The sequence below is a fragment of the Oryctolagus cuniculus genome, chromosome 3 (genome assembly GCF_051225735.1).
Source record: "Oryctolagus cuniculus isolate XC-2025 breed Fujian yellow rabbit chromosome 3, ASM5122573v1, whole genome shotgun sequence".
NCBI lineage: Eukaryota > Metazoa > Chordata > Mammalia > Lagomorpha > Leporidae > Oryctolagus > Oryctolagus cuniculus.
The window spans coordinates 76,826,999-76,844,887 of record NC_142869.1 but is presented as its reverse complement, the minus strand read 5'-3'; the positions used below and the strand labels follow the sequence as shown (position 1 = coordinate 76,844,887).

Here is a 17,889-nt window from a genome sequence, read left to right as displayed (position 1 = left end):
ACTGTGGGGTGCTACATTAGCTTTGGACTAATCTTTCTTGCAAACTGAAAGAAAAATGAATCCCTTCCCTGTTAATTCTGCTGTCCTTTGAGTTTTCCACTTACATGAAATTAAATTCTGCTTCCAGATGACAAAGCACAGCACTGTACTTAAAGGACTGTTCCTTCAAAAACAGTAAAATATAGTTGCAAGAGCAAAAAGCAGAAAAGGAGAAGTTTTCAAAAGTGAATACTAAAACAAATAAGACACAGACACAATTAAAAGCCAAATTTGAGAAGCCAAGAAGCAAAATATACACACACTTACGGAGAGCTAATAAGTTTGAAGTACTATAAACGTTAAAATAAAATTGATGGCATAGGGCAACAGCTGCTGACCTGACAAATGAGTAACAAAGGCATGTTACTGAATATCATACTGAATATTGAATTAATACACTGAGAAGACTAATGTGAAGAGAAAAGGGCTAGAAGTCTTTAGGACAAGACCACAGTCTGAACTGAAATTTAGACGAAGCGCTGGGTGCACAACCCTGGGAGCGGGAGCTCGGACAGTGCTGCCACAGGAAGCCCAAGGAGGCTAAGGTGCTCCAGCAGAGGCTTCCTGTGCAGCTGTGGTCTTGCCCCACACTGTATGCTAGGAACTCTTGGACTGCATATGTTTAAAAGTTCCTACGAAAAATAGTGGTATGATGATTTGTATTCTTTACAAAATCATTTGTAGAAAATCAGCAATGACTCTGATTATATGAGGAAGGAGGAATTAGATTTTCTCATAAATGGTATCTCTCCTTGTTATACTCATACATTTATATTTTTCTAAAGAATTCAAATTTTAACAAAAGTCTATTGGAAAAATCATGCTTCATTTTCTCTAAGATTTCAGAAGATGCTTCAAGCATCATGTGTGCTGCTGAACATCTCATAGTTTTCCTGTGGATAAAGAATGCAAACATCCTTGCAAACATTTGCAAAACAACGTTAATCCAATAGAGGTATAAAGCACATAGACCCACAGAATCAGGATATAGACAGCTAACTCTGTAGTCTTTTTATAAAATAATATCAATTTTTATAGTTTGTAATTCAGATCTTGCAATGCTTTGGAGTCTTTTGTTAACTCCCAGGGACCTTGCAATGTTTTCCTGAGGTGATGTGACAATCTAGAGATTCAGGTATAACTTATCTTTCCATTAGGCACGCGCACACACACACACACACACACACACACTTAACATTCACTTGGCCACTTACAATTGCTTTCTGAATAAAATGGTTTCTATACTAGAACATATGGGAGTTGGTGGAGATGCAGAGGAAGATGAAAGGATTTGCCTAAGCTAATTCCAGACTTGGAGTTGAATGGTAATTATACACACCATATGGCAATTTCATTAACATATTAATTTCAGGAGGTAACATGTATCTAGAAGAAACACACTGGAAGTCACAAGACCTAGATTCTATTTCTAGCTTTGCTATTGACCTTCTGGGTGACCTTGCTTAAGACACTCAACACCCAAGAGCCAAGAGACTCAGTCTTCTCATATATATATATATATACACACACACATATATATATATATATTAAAAAAGAAAGAAAGAAAAGAAAAAAGAGAAAAGCAAAAAGAAAAGGCATAACCCAGTAGGTATCTGAGAAAAATGCTATGAGGTAAACGATTCATTCTGGATGACTAATGAGGATGTCATCATTTCTGAGGGATACAACTAAACTTTCTTTATAGAACCTGATGCACTAGAGCCAGGGAACTTGAATTCTAACTGAAGTAAAAGTAAGAAATTGATAGTCTAACAAAGTACCCTGCCACCCAAAGACCAACAGGTTGTACCACACTGAGGACCATGTATAAAAATTCAAGAAAGATCAGACACACTAATAGATAAGAAAACAACTCAGTCATGCTACTGAGCAGTTTTAGAAAAGCTCTCTACTCTTCAAATGACTAGGATTTCAGTTGGTAAAGTGTCTTCTGAGAGCCACTTGTTCAGGATGAACAAACTTTACGCCAACCTCAAGGAAAAAGCATCTGCCTTGCTGGGAAAATGAGAAGTTGTCCCTGAAATATTTGATAAATGGCTGAACTGACTTCTAAGATCTTTTTAAATTGTGTGGGCATATAGAAAATGATACGTGAACCACAGGAGTAGAGTAATTTCTTGTCTTGAATAAGAAAAAAGAAGTCATGATATGATCAGATTAATATGGGTATTTTTTCATAAAAAACAATTACTGGTATGAAAAATACTAAGATTTTTCAGAAAAAAGTAATAGACATATGGGTCCTCTATGGGTTAAAATGTCAAAAGAAAGAAACAGCAAATGAGTTATTTCAGTAAAGAATAGAGTGCTAAATTATATGAGCATTTAGTTTGTGAACTCGCTAAACATGAGTAACACAGACTCGGGCTTAGAGTACTTCGACTTATATAATTATTGTAATAAACACCTAACAAGAAGCTTATTATTAAAAAATTAGGAATCACAATTATGCATCATTGGTAGCTCAGATCTAACATCAATAAAAATCACAGCTTTCCAAAATAACTTCATTTTGCTACTTACAAATCAGTACTAGAAGTCATTTCCTAGTCAAGTTCTACTCACAGAAATTTCCCCTAGATGTATGGCCTACGGTTCCTGAAAATGATAGCATCATTCCAAAATGTTTTATAATCTATCTTTAAAAATTATTTGAATTTTATTATGACCATGAAAATATGAACTATTATTATTTGATTCACAGAATTATAGATACAAATAAGACAAAAGAAATGTTTCATTAAAAACCTCTCAGCTATTATTGTACAGGGTTGGAAGCAAAGACTCCTAGAGTTCAAATCATTTTTCCAAGGCCACACAGCTACCAAACAGAGTCCAGATGGTGTGCTTTCTATCATACCAATATGTCATCAAACACAAACCATGCAGAGAGTTTCTTGGTCAATCTAAACTGCACTAAACTCAAAAACATGGGTCTGATATATATTAATAAACCTTTTCACACCCCCCAACAAATCAGAGAACTTAGATCGCCATTATTCTTGCTATGCTCATTTCAATTCAAAATAAAGACACAAGCTCAAAGCAAAATATTTTTAATTAAATTTTCTTGAGAGAAAGGCATCAAGTAAGATAAAGAACATACGTTGGTAAAATTGCCTTATAGCCATCCCAATGCCAAGTAAAATGCTCCAATAATAAACGATCGACTGGTTAAAACAGCAATCTGCAAACTTGAAAGTCAAAGACAATACAAAAAAAGATATTTCTTTAAAAGAAAGACATGTTAGCTGTTAGATTTTTCATGTTTCAAATAAATTACAACATGACCTTTGACTTAACAGAATGTACTAATAGTTAACAGTTAACTATTAAAAGCTGAATACAGTTTCTACTCTCACTAAAACCATTCAAAACCACATTGCCCAAAATGGGTTTCAGTGCCTTCCCTTTCTATGCAACAGATTTGATTCTTTAAGGAGTTCAGTGCAATGTTTGTATTTGTAGTGTACTTACAAGAGAAATTTAGTATAGCCATATCATATGGCGTATTTACTATCTTGTATAAAAGCAATGCTACAAGTAAGACATGAAAATAATATTTATAAAAATATTAAATAAAGCATCTAATAAATATTCTCATACATATAATTGATTGTGTTAATAATTAACAGAAACCCTTTCAGAAAGGAATTTAATGGAAAGTTTTTCTTAAGAAGATAGGGATAAAATCAATAGAAACAGATAAAAATTTGAGGGTAATAAGTTGGTGACACCTAAACAGTAAAACAACTACACAGTCCACTCAACAGTAAAGAGAGAGATGTATGAAGAATAATACGAAATGAAACTATTCCACAGTAAGAAATATAAAACATAATTGCAAGCAGATTTTCTGTTGAACTACAGGAAGAGACCTGAAGTCGCAGAAGAAACAAAACAAAACAAAAAGCTTCAACAGATTCTAAATCACAATGACCTGAAATTGAGACCAAACTATTTTCACATGGAGGTTTTTTTTTTTTTTTTTCTTACTATAGCCGTGTTCCAGCACAGAATTTTTCCCCAGTTCAATGCCAATAATATATCTTTTGGTTACTTATAGCCTCAGTGAATTATACAGCCTCTCTCAAGAATATGAAACTAAAGCTACCAACATATTAATATATACACAGTAACCAAAAAAGTAAGAGAAATGAAGAGAGAAAAAGGGGAAAGAAGGCACATACCCTTTTCTGTAGAACTAGTGGTGTTATTGCAGGCAGAGTCACTCTTCTTGCACTCAAACTCATGCCTGCTCTTCTGAGAATGATTTCCCCTTGCAGGTCATAGACGAAATGAAAGAAATCTTTAACGGTTACTCCTTGGGAATCTCAGGGCTCAGTGCAAAGAAACAACCAGGGAAGTAATAAATGTCACCCTGCTTATGTGATTCCAATCGACTCAAAGCCAATTAAGGATGGCTGTGGGACAGGACAAGGCAGTGACCAATCAAAGCCCGGAAAATTTCGCCTTTGTCCTTGGAAACACATTCTGATACTTTTGTTTATGATATTTAAAGAACCAGATTAACAGGCATCTAGTTCGCTTAACTTTTTTTCCAAAACAGTGCAATTCAATGCCATCTTTGTTGACAAGGTAGTTATGTCTATACTAACGAATTTCAACATATGGCAGATAAGCAACTGTTTACATTGGTCTATTTAAAGTATATACATATGTAAATGAACTACATTTACTTATGCTATTCATAAAATTGATTAGTGGATTATTTGACATATATTACATGAAGCACAATGGAATTATAAAGTTAGAATTTGTAGCAAGTGCTAATTTAAATTTTTATGATATAATAAAAGATTTTAATGTATATTCATACATTTCATCTCCTAAATAGATAGAATTTCTGCACTGTAGACTTTGCAGCTATCACTGAGGTCACATACTGTTAAATATTACCTGTTAATCATCATATTGACAATCAACTTAAATACTACTATTAAATACAAAGGAGGGCAATCAAACTATAACATGAATTTCAAGCACTAGCATTTTTCAAAAGCACAGAGATGTGTCATTTTTTTATTTTATTTCATTAAAATGATTTTTAAAAATAGTCACTTCTCAAAGTATCTCAAAATTTTAATAAGCACGCTGCATTGTACTATAATGTATTTAGGGAGTCAGAGGTGATTCACAGTTAAAAAATATTGATGGCTAAAAAGAAAATTTTCTTTGAGAAAATGGTCAAAATGGCAAAAAGTACTGTAGTATTGCAATGTTTAAAATTAGCGTGAATTTTTACACTGGGGATATCCCCTCTTGACAGATGGACAGCTTGACAAGCTTTACTAAACCTACTCAGTGCTCCTCAGCCATAACCCACCCAGTAACCCACTGCCTTTGGCAGAAGAGGAACTCCTCCTAACATCTACACTACAACATGACTGTTGTGGTAACAAGGCAAAATGGAATATTCTCAGCCACCTAGATACAAACCTTCCATTTCATTATCTAGATTGCTACCAGGAAGGGCTCACTTTACTGCTTCACACTTGAGTGTGTTTTATACCCATGCTGAGCTCAAATTTCTCAAGAGACAGAGAAACAACTTCAAGTTTCCCTACTTTGAATTACAAAACCTCCAACCCTTCAATCCTTTAAAATGGAAGTGGGAGCAGGGGTAAGGGAATAGACTGAATAACTTTAAAAATCACTGAAAGATTTAGTTTGGAACATTAATTTGCTCCTTATTTACTTAGGTTTATTGTGGTCTTTTAAAAGAAAACTACTGGCCGGCGCCGCAGCTCAATACGCTAATCCTCCGCCTTGCGGCGCCGGCACACAGGGTTCTAGTCCCAGTTGGGGCACCGGATTCTATCCCAGTTGCCCCTCTTCCAGGCCAGCTCTCTGCTGTGGCCAGGGAGTGCAGTGGAGGATGGCCCAAGTGCTTGGGCCCTGCACCTGCATTGGAGACCAGGAGAAGCACCTGGCTCCTGCCTTCGGATCAGCGAGGTGTGCCTGCCACAGCGTGCCAGCTGCAGCAGCTATTGGAGGGTGAAACAATGATAAAGGAAGACCTTTCTTTCTGTCTCTCTCTCACTGTCCACTCTGCCTGTCAAAAAAATAAATAAATAAAAATTTAAAAAAGAAAAAAAAAAGAAAAGTGCTTACAAAATCCTATGAATACAGGCATGGGGTTACCATTTGTGAAGTAAAAGATCCTGCTCTAACTTTGAGCCATTTTGTGGCAAACCAACAATAAGAAATCCCATGGTAATTATACAATTTTAAGAAAATTATCCATAATGTTTGGCTTTTTTTATTCTTCTATTCTTAATTTAGACAAAGTGTTGTCTCTGGTCTCTAATACCCTATTAGGTTTCCATCATAATCAAAGCAATTCATTTCACTAAATCATTAAGCAAAGCATCCACTACATGCCAAGTACCATTGATTAAGATTTGGCACTGTTTCAGTATTAGCTGAGAAAAACTGATTAAATGTCAAATATCAGGGGTTCACCAAAGTTCAAAAACTACCCATTACAGATGAGATCAGGGTAGGCTTCAAGGAAGAAATGATATTTGCTTTGAAAAGTGATTGAGGGAAAGAATACACAGACCTTGCAAACTGATGTAGATAAAGAGTAAAGGTCTCGAAGCTGACTCTGTGTTTAAATTGTAAGCAACTGAGAAATTAGAAATGTTGTTTCTCTATAATACTATCAAGCCTGATAATGAAATAAATTATTTAACTCAAAACAATGTCCAAATCCTGTTATTTATTAGAGTGAAGTATGCTTGCTCTATATTGGCTTAAAAGACACTTGGCAGACAACTAACTGTTGAAGTGAGATAGTTTATCTCTTTGGAACACTTGAAAACTGAAGTTCCAAATCTTTAATAAAATCACAAAGAACAAAATTTGGCAATTATGACTTTATGTAGCCATAAAGGTTTTGAAAAATGAACCATGAACTTTTCATAGTCAACACAGGAAGAGACTAACGAGATGGCACGTGCATTCTGGACGGGGTGGGGGGTCTCCTTTTCCACTAATCCTTTTCAAGTGTCCCTAATGACTATGCTTTATTGTACTCCCGTGCTATGTTTCAAAATTCCTTAGCCTATCCTTTTTTTAATCATTGTTAGTCACTTGCTTCTCCCTAACTTTGTCAACTGAGCCTTAATTTCTTCAGCTCTATAATGGGAATAGAAAACTCAGATTAATACTCAGAACTATTGTGAGGATCAAGGAAATAAACCTTGAATAAGGCCTGGAATAGCCCAGATAAGATGCTGAAAAAAAAAAAAAAAGAAAGTAAAAAGGACTCCTTTCACTTCAGAGAATTAAGTCTAAGACTCATTCTCCTTGAAGATCAAAGGTAGGACTTGTATCTCCAAAAATCAAATTCACACATACAGAGATTTTTCTTTAATATGAGAATATTATTTAATAGCACTATATATTATTTACGTTATTTCTCAGTTATTTCTTGACAGTTTGGTAGAACAGTAGTATATTTTGTCACCAAAATATTTATATATTCATGTGTGTCATTAAGAATAATAGAAGTAAGTATTATTATGATCATGAACAACATACATGTAAGCACTCAATATGTTCCAAATACTGAGCTAGTTTTTTTATAGATTTTTTTAAGAGGCAGAAGGAGAAATAGAGAGAGGCCCCATTCACGGATTTACTCCCAAAATGCCCACAATGGCCAGAAGTTGGGCCAGACTGAATTCAGGTAGCAGGTACTCAGTCCAGGTCTATCATGTATGTGGGAGGATCTCAACCTCTTGAGCCATGACCTGCTGCTTTGCAGAGTCTGCATTAGCAAAGAGTGGGGGTCAAGAGCCAAAGCTGATTGTTAAACCAAGTACTCTGATGTGGGAGGCAGGAGCTCTAATCAGAGTCACTACCATTACGCCAAATACCTGCTTTGGGGTAGTTTTCATTTAACTTCACAACTCGATGAGGTAAGCACCAACCATCCAATATTTGAGGAAACTAAGACCAGAAGAACAGACAGCTAAGAAATGGCGTCAGAAAGAAGTAGATACTGCAAAAGAGCTCAGCTAAAGCCACAGTCATTAACATCAATAAGCCAGGGAGAAAACATAATCTGGCCCTAATAAAGTCCAACGTTTTCCTCTCCAATATCATTCTAACATTGTACTGTGAAATTTGATATATAATATTAGCAAAAAAAATCATCTTTAATCAGCCTTTGTTTCTGATGTACCTAAGTATTTGTTTTATTAACCCAGTTAATAAATAACATATTGAGGGCCTTACCCCATGTAAATTCCTACACTATCCACTATGGGAAATTCAAAGTTAATCAACTCCTGATCTCGCTTACCTGAGGATCTGAAGCATGGCAACACAGAAAACAATTAGTCAAACAGTGTACAAGCTGGGATCTGGGCAGAAGAGGAACGCTACATAGGTTCCAGAGAAGTGCAAGGTTCCAAACCTCTTCTCCCACTCAACTTCAAGAACTTGCTGAAACTCCTCAAAACATGTTCTCTGCTTCCACCTCTTTGTTCATAATGTTCATTAGCTCTTTAAGCCCCACTGATCATTCACGGCCAAGTGAATTCACAGTTCTCCTGAAAGTTTCATTTTGAATGCATCATTCAAGGATCTTCCCTTTTCATAGCATCAGTTATCTTTAGAATTGAGAGGTAGAAAGAGAGGGTGAAACAGCAAGTATATCAATTACTTACTAAGTGTTAGGCATTTTACATAATGAGATATTATCTCATACCATTTAGAATAGCTGTAATAAATCAAACAACAAATGCTAGCAAGGATGCAGAGAAAGGAGACCTCATATTTGATTGGTGGGAATGTAAACTAGCACAGCCATTATAGAAAACAGTATGAAACATCCTCAAAACACTAAAATTAAGGAGCCCAGCATGGTGGCACAGCAGGTGAACTGCTGCCTGGTGCACAAGCAGCCCATATCAGAACATTGGTTTGAATCCTGCTTCTCTGTTTCTCATCCAGCTCCCTGCTAATGTACCTGGGAAGGCAGTGGAAGATGGACCGGCCTAACACTTGGACTTCTGCCACCCATGTGGAAGACCCAGATGGAGTTCCTGGTTTCTTACCTCAACCATCACAACCATTTGGACAGTGAACTAATGGTTGGGAAATCACTTTCTCTCTCTCTCTCTCTCTCTCTCTCGCTCTCGCTCTCGCTCTCACTCGCTCTTTCTGTCACTCAGCCCTTCAAATAAATTAAATAAATCTTTAACCAAAAAATTAGAATTAGGACTACCATATGATCCAGTCATCCCACCTCTGAGTAGGTATATAAAAGAATGGAAACCAGTACAACAGGGAGACATCTGCACTCCACATGTATTACATCATTATTCACAATAGCCAGGACATGGAGCAAGGAAGTGTCCATCAGTGTGTGAATGGATAAAGCAAATATGGTACAGATACAAACACAAATACATAACAGAATATTATTCACTCATAAAAATGAGATTCTGTCATTTGTTTGTCTAAACAAGATAAGAGTCGGAGAACTCAAGGGGCTTCCATAGCCTTGGAAACTCATGACTGGTGCATAGGGAGATTACTGATGCCATAAACAGGAGTGTCAATTTGTAAAGTCAACAACAGGAGTCACTGTGCACTTACTCCTCATATAGGATCTCTGTCCTTAATGTGCTGTACATTGAGGCTTTATGCTATAACGAGTACTCAAACAGTATATTTCACTTTGTGTTTCTATGGGGGTGCAAACTGTTGAAATCTTTACTTAATGTATACTAAACTGATCTTCTGTTAAAAAAAAAAAGAAGAAGAAATTAGCAATTCCCAACTTGACTCTCACTGGGATTAAACATGACAATAGGTCTGATCTGATTTCATCATCACTTATAAAATCATCTATTATTTTTCACTTTATGTTTCTGTGTGGGAGCAAACTGTTGAAATCTTTACTTAATGTATGCTAAACTGATCTTCTGTATATAAAGAGAATTGAAAATAAATCCTCATGTGAATGGAAGGGGAGAGGGAATGGGAAAGGGGAGGGTTGCGGGTGGGAGGGACGTTATGGGGGGGAACCCATTGTAATCCATAAGCCATACTTTGGAAATTTATATTCATTAAATAAAAGTTTAAAAAAAATGAAATTCTGTCATTTGTGACAACATTTATGGAACATCACATAAAGTTTAATAAGCCAGGCACAGAAAGGCAAATAATGTATATTCTCACTCACATACAGAAGCTAAAATGTTGATTTCATAGAGATAGAAACTTGTTTAGTGGTCATTAGAGGCTAGGAAATGTAGAGGAGAAGGGACAGCAAAAGAATGAATTACAGGTATCAAAATACACTTAAGGAATAACTGCTAGTATTCAGAGCAGGCATTGTGGCACAGCAGACTAAGCCACCACTTGGGATGCCTGCATCCCAAACTAGAGTGCTGGGTCAAAGCCCAGTTCCTCTACTTCCAGGCCAGCTTCCTACCAATGTACCTGGAAGGCAGAAGACTATAGCCCAAGTATTTGAGTCCCCGTCACCATGTGGGAGATCAAGATAGAGTTCCTGTCTCCTGGATTTGGTCTGGCCTAGCCCTGGCTGTTGCAGTAGTGAACAGTGGATAGATCTCTTTTTCTCTTTACCCTCTCTCTTTCACTCTGGCTTTCAAATAAATAAATAATAAATAAATAAATAAATCTTTAAAGGAAACAATTCAAAAGATGGAAATGCTAATTGCCCTGATTTGATCATTACAAATTTTATATATATATGTATGAAATTATCATAATTTACTCCATAAATATATATAATTTTAAAAATTGATTCTGAGTTTACTCAAGAGCCCTGTAGAATTTGAATTATTTAATTTCACTTTACATATTCAAACAATATCTGTCCTTCTTCTACCATCACATCATTTGCCAAATACTAGTTTAATCAAGCTTCAGCTGCTGTCTCCTAAGTGTATGTACTTTATATTATTTAGAATCTAGATTTCATGAGGGCAGGAGCATTTCTAAGTCCTTGTCACCCAAAACACTGTCCATACAGAAACATACAGACAAAAAAAGAGCTGTAAAGTCGAAGAATATTTTTGGATTTCCAAGTCCTACAAATTCTTTTTTTAACCAAAGAATTTCCTGCCTTACACAAAACACATCCGCTGTGCCCATCCATCTCCCCCTGGACACTGTTGTGTACCCATTCAGTATAACTCATTGCTCATCAGGCTCATTATCTTCACTGAAGGCAGATCAAAATTCATTCCACCAGGAAGTCATCCCAGCCCCTAAATTATATCATTCTTTGTCTTACACATTTCTAAGATTTTGACTTTACATTGCTCACATCTTGTCCTTTACTTACTAATGCATTGCTTTTGTAATTCCTTTCATAAGGCCTAGTTTTCTTACACACACCCCCATGGTTCCCACCCATTGCCAAAGAATCCATAATGGTTAGACCCCGGCTCTTATATCCTCTGTTTCTCCCAGGATACTTAGTAGAGTGCTCTCCATACAAAGTACACTCAATGCGGAAAGACTAGTCACTCTGATTACATGGAAGACAACACTCTTTCTCAACCCAACAATTGTTAGCCTTATGATTTATTCTGAACAAAAACACACAGTCTCCATGTATGAACATTTGGATATTCTTTCGCTATCTGACACAGTTCTGTTAATGATCACCAGTGTGAACACTACATCTCAATGTAGTCCTGGGAACTCCAGTTTCAGAAAAACCTTAAAATAGATTGTTATGGCAATTAATAGCTTGTCTACATTCACAGAACTAAAATCAGAACCTCTAGTTCAGCTCACATCACTTTACTAAGACCATTCATTTCTTTAAGTGTGTGACACAGTATCAATTTATTCACATTTGATGACCTAGATCTGATTTGCAGCCTTCCCATTTTCTGCCTTTACTCTAATAGTTCTTTTTTTAATTTCTGTTTGACAGGTAGAGTTATAGACAGAGTGAAAGACAGGTCTTCCTTCCGTTAGTTCACCCCCAAAATGTCCGCTATGGCCGGTGCTGAGCCAATCTGAAGCCAGAAGCCAGGTTCTTCTTCCTGGTCTCCCATGCAAGTGGAGGGACCCAAGCACTTGGGCCATCCTCCACTGCCCTCCCGGGCCACAGTAGAGAGCTGGACTGGAAGAGGAGCAACTGGGACTAGGACCTGGTGCCCATATGGGATGCCAGCGCCACAGGTGGAGGATTAACCAAGTGAGCCACGGTGCCGGCCCCCTAATAGTTCTTTCATACTATCATGAATGTCTAGGATTCACACCAATTTCAACTGTAATATTGTTTTTTCTTTCAAATATACTACTGAATGACTTGGGAGCTACAGTGAAGATAAATATTACCAAGCCAGAGTTCATTCAAGTATTTTAAAATGCTCCTTTCAATACTATACCTGAAATTGCTGTCTAGGAACTTTATCCCTGCCTAGCGACAAACTAAAACCATCGCTCATTGTCTGTGAGGGATTGGCTCCAGTACCCCCTGAAATGATCAAAATCCCTAGATGTTCTATTCTCTTATATAAAATGGCACAGTATTTCAATATAAACTATGCATAACCTCTTGTGAACTTGAAATTACAATTCCTAGTACAGTGAAAATGCTATGTAGATAGTTGTTAAACTGTACCATTTGAGAAATAATGACAAGGACAAAACGTATACACATCATCTTCACAAACACAATTTTTTCCAAATATTTTTGATTCATGATTGACTGCATAGATGTGGAACCCACAGGCAGAGTGCCAATCATATCATCTAGAAGAAGGCAGACGGACACTTAAACACACTTGCAACAGTAAGGGTCTCCAACCTCATGGTTAAGACATCTACATGTCACATTTGAGTGCCTGAATTTGACTCCCAGGTCTGACTCCTGACTCCAGTTTGCCATTATTGTAGATTCTGAGAGGTAGTGAGGATGGCTCAAGTAATTGGGCTCCTGCCACTCACACAGGACACCTGAATTGTATAACAGCCACTAGCCCTGGACCAGCACCAGCCATTGTGGGCTTTTGGGATATGAACCAGCAAATAGAAGCTGGGAAATCTCTAGCTCTATCTTGCTCTGTCTTTTTCTCTTTGTCTTTTTACCTCAAGAATAAATATAGACTTAGAACAATGTGATAAGTTTTGTAACCAGCTATAAATAAAGTGCTGGAATCACTAACAAAAATAGGGGTTAACTCCACCATGAGATATCAGATAAGCTCTCCCAAAGATCCATGAATGATAGTAATTCCAAGCTAAAACAAACAAAAATATACACAAAGATGAATTTGGAAATACAGGGAGGAAGGATCCAGATGACATGGTCATTCTATGTTAGGCTGAGGAGTTGAACCTCATCCTCAAGGGCAGAGATATTTGGTATGAAATGAATTTCATCTCAGTATGGAAGATGAACTATATTGTTTCTAAGAATGCTGCACAAAGGCAAGAAAAACCACCAGGAACATGTGCAAGAGCCGAAGAGAGAAACAGAAATGACGAGAACAGGAAGAAGGCAAGATTTCAAAGATGCCAGGGAGGTAGAATTAGCACAACTGGCCAAATATATATGAAAGCCATCAAACTGTTTTCCTGTATACAATCTTGCAACTTAAGTTGTAATTAATAAAAGTATAGGCCAGAAAAACATACAGGCCTTATCTACACAATCTTCAAATTTCATAATAATTAAATCTGACCTTAAGAAAAATTGTCCAAAATTTGCCTACCTTTCTTCATAATTCCCCTTAAAATCAAAATGATAAGGAAAAGAGAAGGAAGAGAAGCAGGAGAATATTTCCTTTGTTAAGACAGAAGATACTCTCTTCTTTTTCTACATGGTTGGGATAAGAAAGGTACTTTCAGCAAACCATAAATCAAAAGGATTTCTAGAATCTACGAAGTCCATGGGACTGGAGTGATAAAAACATACAGAATGGCAGAGTCCACACACAAGCAAAATGATGGTGAGGACAAATTCAGAAAAACCAGATGAGAGACAATGAACTACATGAGAAAGAGCAGGGCAGAGAAGTGGGAGTCTGAACATCGTCCAACACTCTCTCATCCTAGTATAAAGGTTTTCATACCCCACTTAAAATTATAGGAAGTTTTGATACTGGAATGCAGTGGCTGAGGAAACCCAGAACCTGTGACAATATTACCCACTCCCTCTTAGAAAAATACCTAAAATATAAGTAATCTCACATTGGTAAAAATAATAGGCAATAAGAGAAGAAACCTCAGCTGCTCTACTTTGAACTTCACAGTGCATTCACAGTTGAACAGCAAACAAGGAAAAAATCAGTCAACATGAGCAGAAAAAGTGTTTGAAACTTAAGAAGCATTAGACAGAAATAGAGATGTAAAAACAAGTAAAGGAGATCTAAGTTCATGTAACTGAAGTCCTCACAGAAGAAAATCAAAACCCCGGAAAACAAGAAACACACAAGATAAAATATAAGAAAAATTTTCTGTAATAAAAGACATACTGAAAGCTCGTACAATTTCCCAAGCAAATAGTCAACACTAAGACTGCCTCGTGAAATTACTGGAGTCCTGTGGACAGCAAGGCAAAAACTTCTAGTGGGTTATTAAGGGGTGAGCATGTAGGGCAGGTGGTATATCCTAGTTCTCTACACCAACATCCCACAACAGCAGACAACATTGCCTTCTAGTTACTCCACTGAATGTGGTGAAGTTAATGAATTCCGTGAAGAAAATATCGATGAGATGTACAACTCAGGCAAACATTAACTATAAAGGCAACACTGTTCAACATTTTACAAACATGTCAAATTTTGTTCTCATGGGATCTTCTTGAGTAATTTACTAAAAGATACATCTAAGAGATGGCTAAAAAAGAGTGAAAAGAATTATGGGACTAAATTTCAATCATGCATAAATATGAAGTTTTATCATAAAAATAAATAATATAATCCATAAAATATAGAAATTATAAAACTTTTTGATAAGAAAGAAGACAACCTGGAGAAGGAAGAATGGGAGTACACAGTATATCAGCTGACTCTCAGTAAGTAAGGGCCAAAAGATGATTTAAAACTGATAAATCACACAATAATTTTAAGTAACTTATCTTATAATGCTAAAATCAGTACAAAAGAGAAGATGAGGAGAGAAAATATTAGCTTTATTATTACTTCTCAGAGAGAAATAATAAATAGTTTTAAAGAAATAAGAGGATTAAGCATTTTCCTACAGTATTATATGTAGTGATGCATAATATATTACATAAACATAATGATAATATAAATACAAACTTTTCAAGGATTGCCATTGTGGCATAAACTGCCTGTGATGTAGGCATCTCATATGAGCACTAGTTTGGGTCCTGGCTGCTCTGCTTCCAATCCAGCTCCCTGCTAATGCACCTGGGAAAGCAGTGGAGGATGATCCAAGTGCTTGGGCCCCTGTATCCATGTGAGAGACTTGGATGGTGTTCCAGGCTATTCTGACTTTGGCTAGGTCCAGCCCTGTTCTTGCAGCCATTTAGGGAATGAACCAGTGAATGTAAGATCTCTCTCTTTCTCTTACTCACTCTCTCTCTCTTTTAAAGCTGGAGTTACAAAAAGATTGGGAAGAGACATACAGAGATTTTCCACCTGCTGGTTCACTCCCCAGATGGCCACAATGGCCCGGGTTGGGCCTGGTAGAAGCCAGGAGCCAGGGGCTTCCTCTGAGTCTCCCATGTTTGGGCAGGGACCCAAACACTCAGGTCATCTTCTGGTTCCCCACCCCCCCAGGGCATTAATAGGGAACTGGATTGAAAGTGGAGCAAGTGAAACACAAATGGCACCCATGTATGATGTCAGCGTCTCAGGCAGTGGCTTTTCTCTGTAGGCCACAATGCTAGCTCCTAAAGATTTATTTAGTTCAGTTGAAAGGCAGTGAAACAAAGATAAGGAGAGAAAAGAAATTTTCTATCTACTGGCTCACACCCTAAATTGCTGCAACAGCCAGTGCTGGGCCAGGATGAAGCCAGGAACCTAGAACTCCATCTGTGTCCCCCAAGTATGTGGCAGGGCCCCAGGTACTTGGGATCATCTTCTGTTGCTTCCCCAGGCACATCTGCAGGGAGTTGGATCAGAAAGAGAGCAGCTGGGACTCAAAGCAGCACACCAATATGGGATGCTGGTATTGCAGGTGGTGGGATAATCTGCTGCACCACAATACCAGCTCCACACCTTGGTTTAAAAACAAAAGATAATAAAATTCCTCTCCATCTAAAATCTCTCTCTTTTCTTTCTCTAGCCAGCAAACTACTAAAAGTACAATCTAAGACCTCTACTGAAAAGGTCTTAATCCAACCCTTTCATCAACGATCTTCATAAAGTTAAGCAAAATGGACACTCTCCATCCTTCACTCTATTTGCTCTTCAGCACTATGTTGACATTGCTGGCTATCCTCTCTTTTGGCCAACCTATTCAGACCCAAGATTTTACTACCACTTTATAGACAGATGCTTGCAAATTTCTATCTCTTGTACAGATATCTCTGTGAAGCAAACAACTCATGTATTTCCTTGGCTATTTGATATTCCCATTTGGATGACTCAAATGTACGTTAAGCTAAAAAAAAAAAAATCCAAAGCAAAGTCATGGTGTTACCATCTGCCACCCAAACCTAGTCCTCTTCCCCTGTTTCTAGCTCAGTGAATGGCACTAGAATCTATCGAGCTGCATGAGCCAGAAATCTGGGAGTCATTTTTATATGCACCACTGTTCATACCCAATATCCATAAATATTGTAATACCAAGTCCTAAGCTCTCCCAAGTCAAGTTCTTTTCATCTCTTATATTATAAAATGAAACCTAAGCACCTCCATGAATGTAGACTCCCCCTGGCCTCCACAGGGTCATTGAAACCACTAAAGAGAATACAGAACTCTGTACCAGAGAGAAGATTTTCCTTCCTTCCAGTTTCAACAAGGCTATCTTGAGTTTCTCACCACAGATCTCTATGCAATTCCTCCTCACCCCGCTGTTGATGTTTATCACAAGGTGTCCATTCTTAGGCCTCATAATCTCTGCTAAAGAGCAAGTTCATCATCATTTCTTACCTCCTCATCCACACTGCCTCAACTACTAACGTGCTTTTACTAAATTTTTAAATCTCACAACTACTCATGAATAAAATCTCACAAAAGTCAACCTCTTCTCTCAGCTTCTATGTCATTATAACTGAATCCTGACTATCACTGAAGGTCACTGTTTTCCTTATGACACTCTTACATTGTATCTGTATTCTCTCCCTCACTTCTCATGGCCAGAGTGGACAGAGGTGCTATTTTTAAGGCCTCCCTTCCTCCTACTTAAATTTGCATTGCTTTAAATATTGCATCATTAAGCTACATCAGCCAGTGTTCTTCCCTGTGGCAATATCTTTGGCCATATGAGCTATTCTCACGGATAGGTTGAGGCTCTCTTTCCAGTCGGGCAATTGAGTAAATATCCTGAGGAGAAAGATTATTTGATCTAAAACTTCATTTTTATACACAGTGCCCAGCATTTGATTAAAAATCAACAGGATAACAAAGAAACAGGGTTGGAAAGAGAACTTACAGAAAAACATCTAGATCCTGGAGTTACCAGATATGGACCTCAAAATAATTGGAATTAATGTGTTCAACATAATAGATGGCAAAACTCACAAAGAACTTAATATATAAAAATGAATAAAATGGGGGCCGGTGCCGTGGCTCACTTGATTAATTCTTCACCTGTGGCGCCAGCATCCCATATGGGCGCCAGGTTCTAATCCCGGTTGCTCCTCTTCCAGTCCAGCTCTCTGCT

The 17,889-nt window shown here is 37.3% G+C and overlaps 1 protein-coding gene across 10 annotated transcripts in view; it reads right to left on the bottom strand.

Annotated features, from left to right (window-relative positions):
• GRB14 (growth factor receptor bound protein 14) overlaps positions 1 to 17,889 on the bottom strand; it is a 128,291-nt gene that overhangs the window by 64,666 nt on the left and 45,736 nt on the right. For 2 of the 10 annotated variants that reach the window (XM_089329106.1, XM_089329108.1), the window contains exon 1: positions 4,251 to 4,482. The exons of 6 other annotated variants lie outside the window; for them this stretch is intronic. In XM_089329106.1, coding sequence (XP_089185232.1) covers positions 4,251 to 4,313 — 63 coding nt within the window. In that variant the 5' untranslated portion in view covers positions 4,314 to 4,482. Of the gene's footprint in view, positions 1 to 4,250; positions 4,532 to 17,889 lie in introns of those variants that run through there. 2 more of the 10 variants (XM_089329104.1, XM_017342898.4) reach the window with 2 other exon arrangements.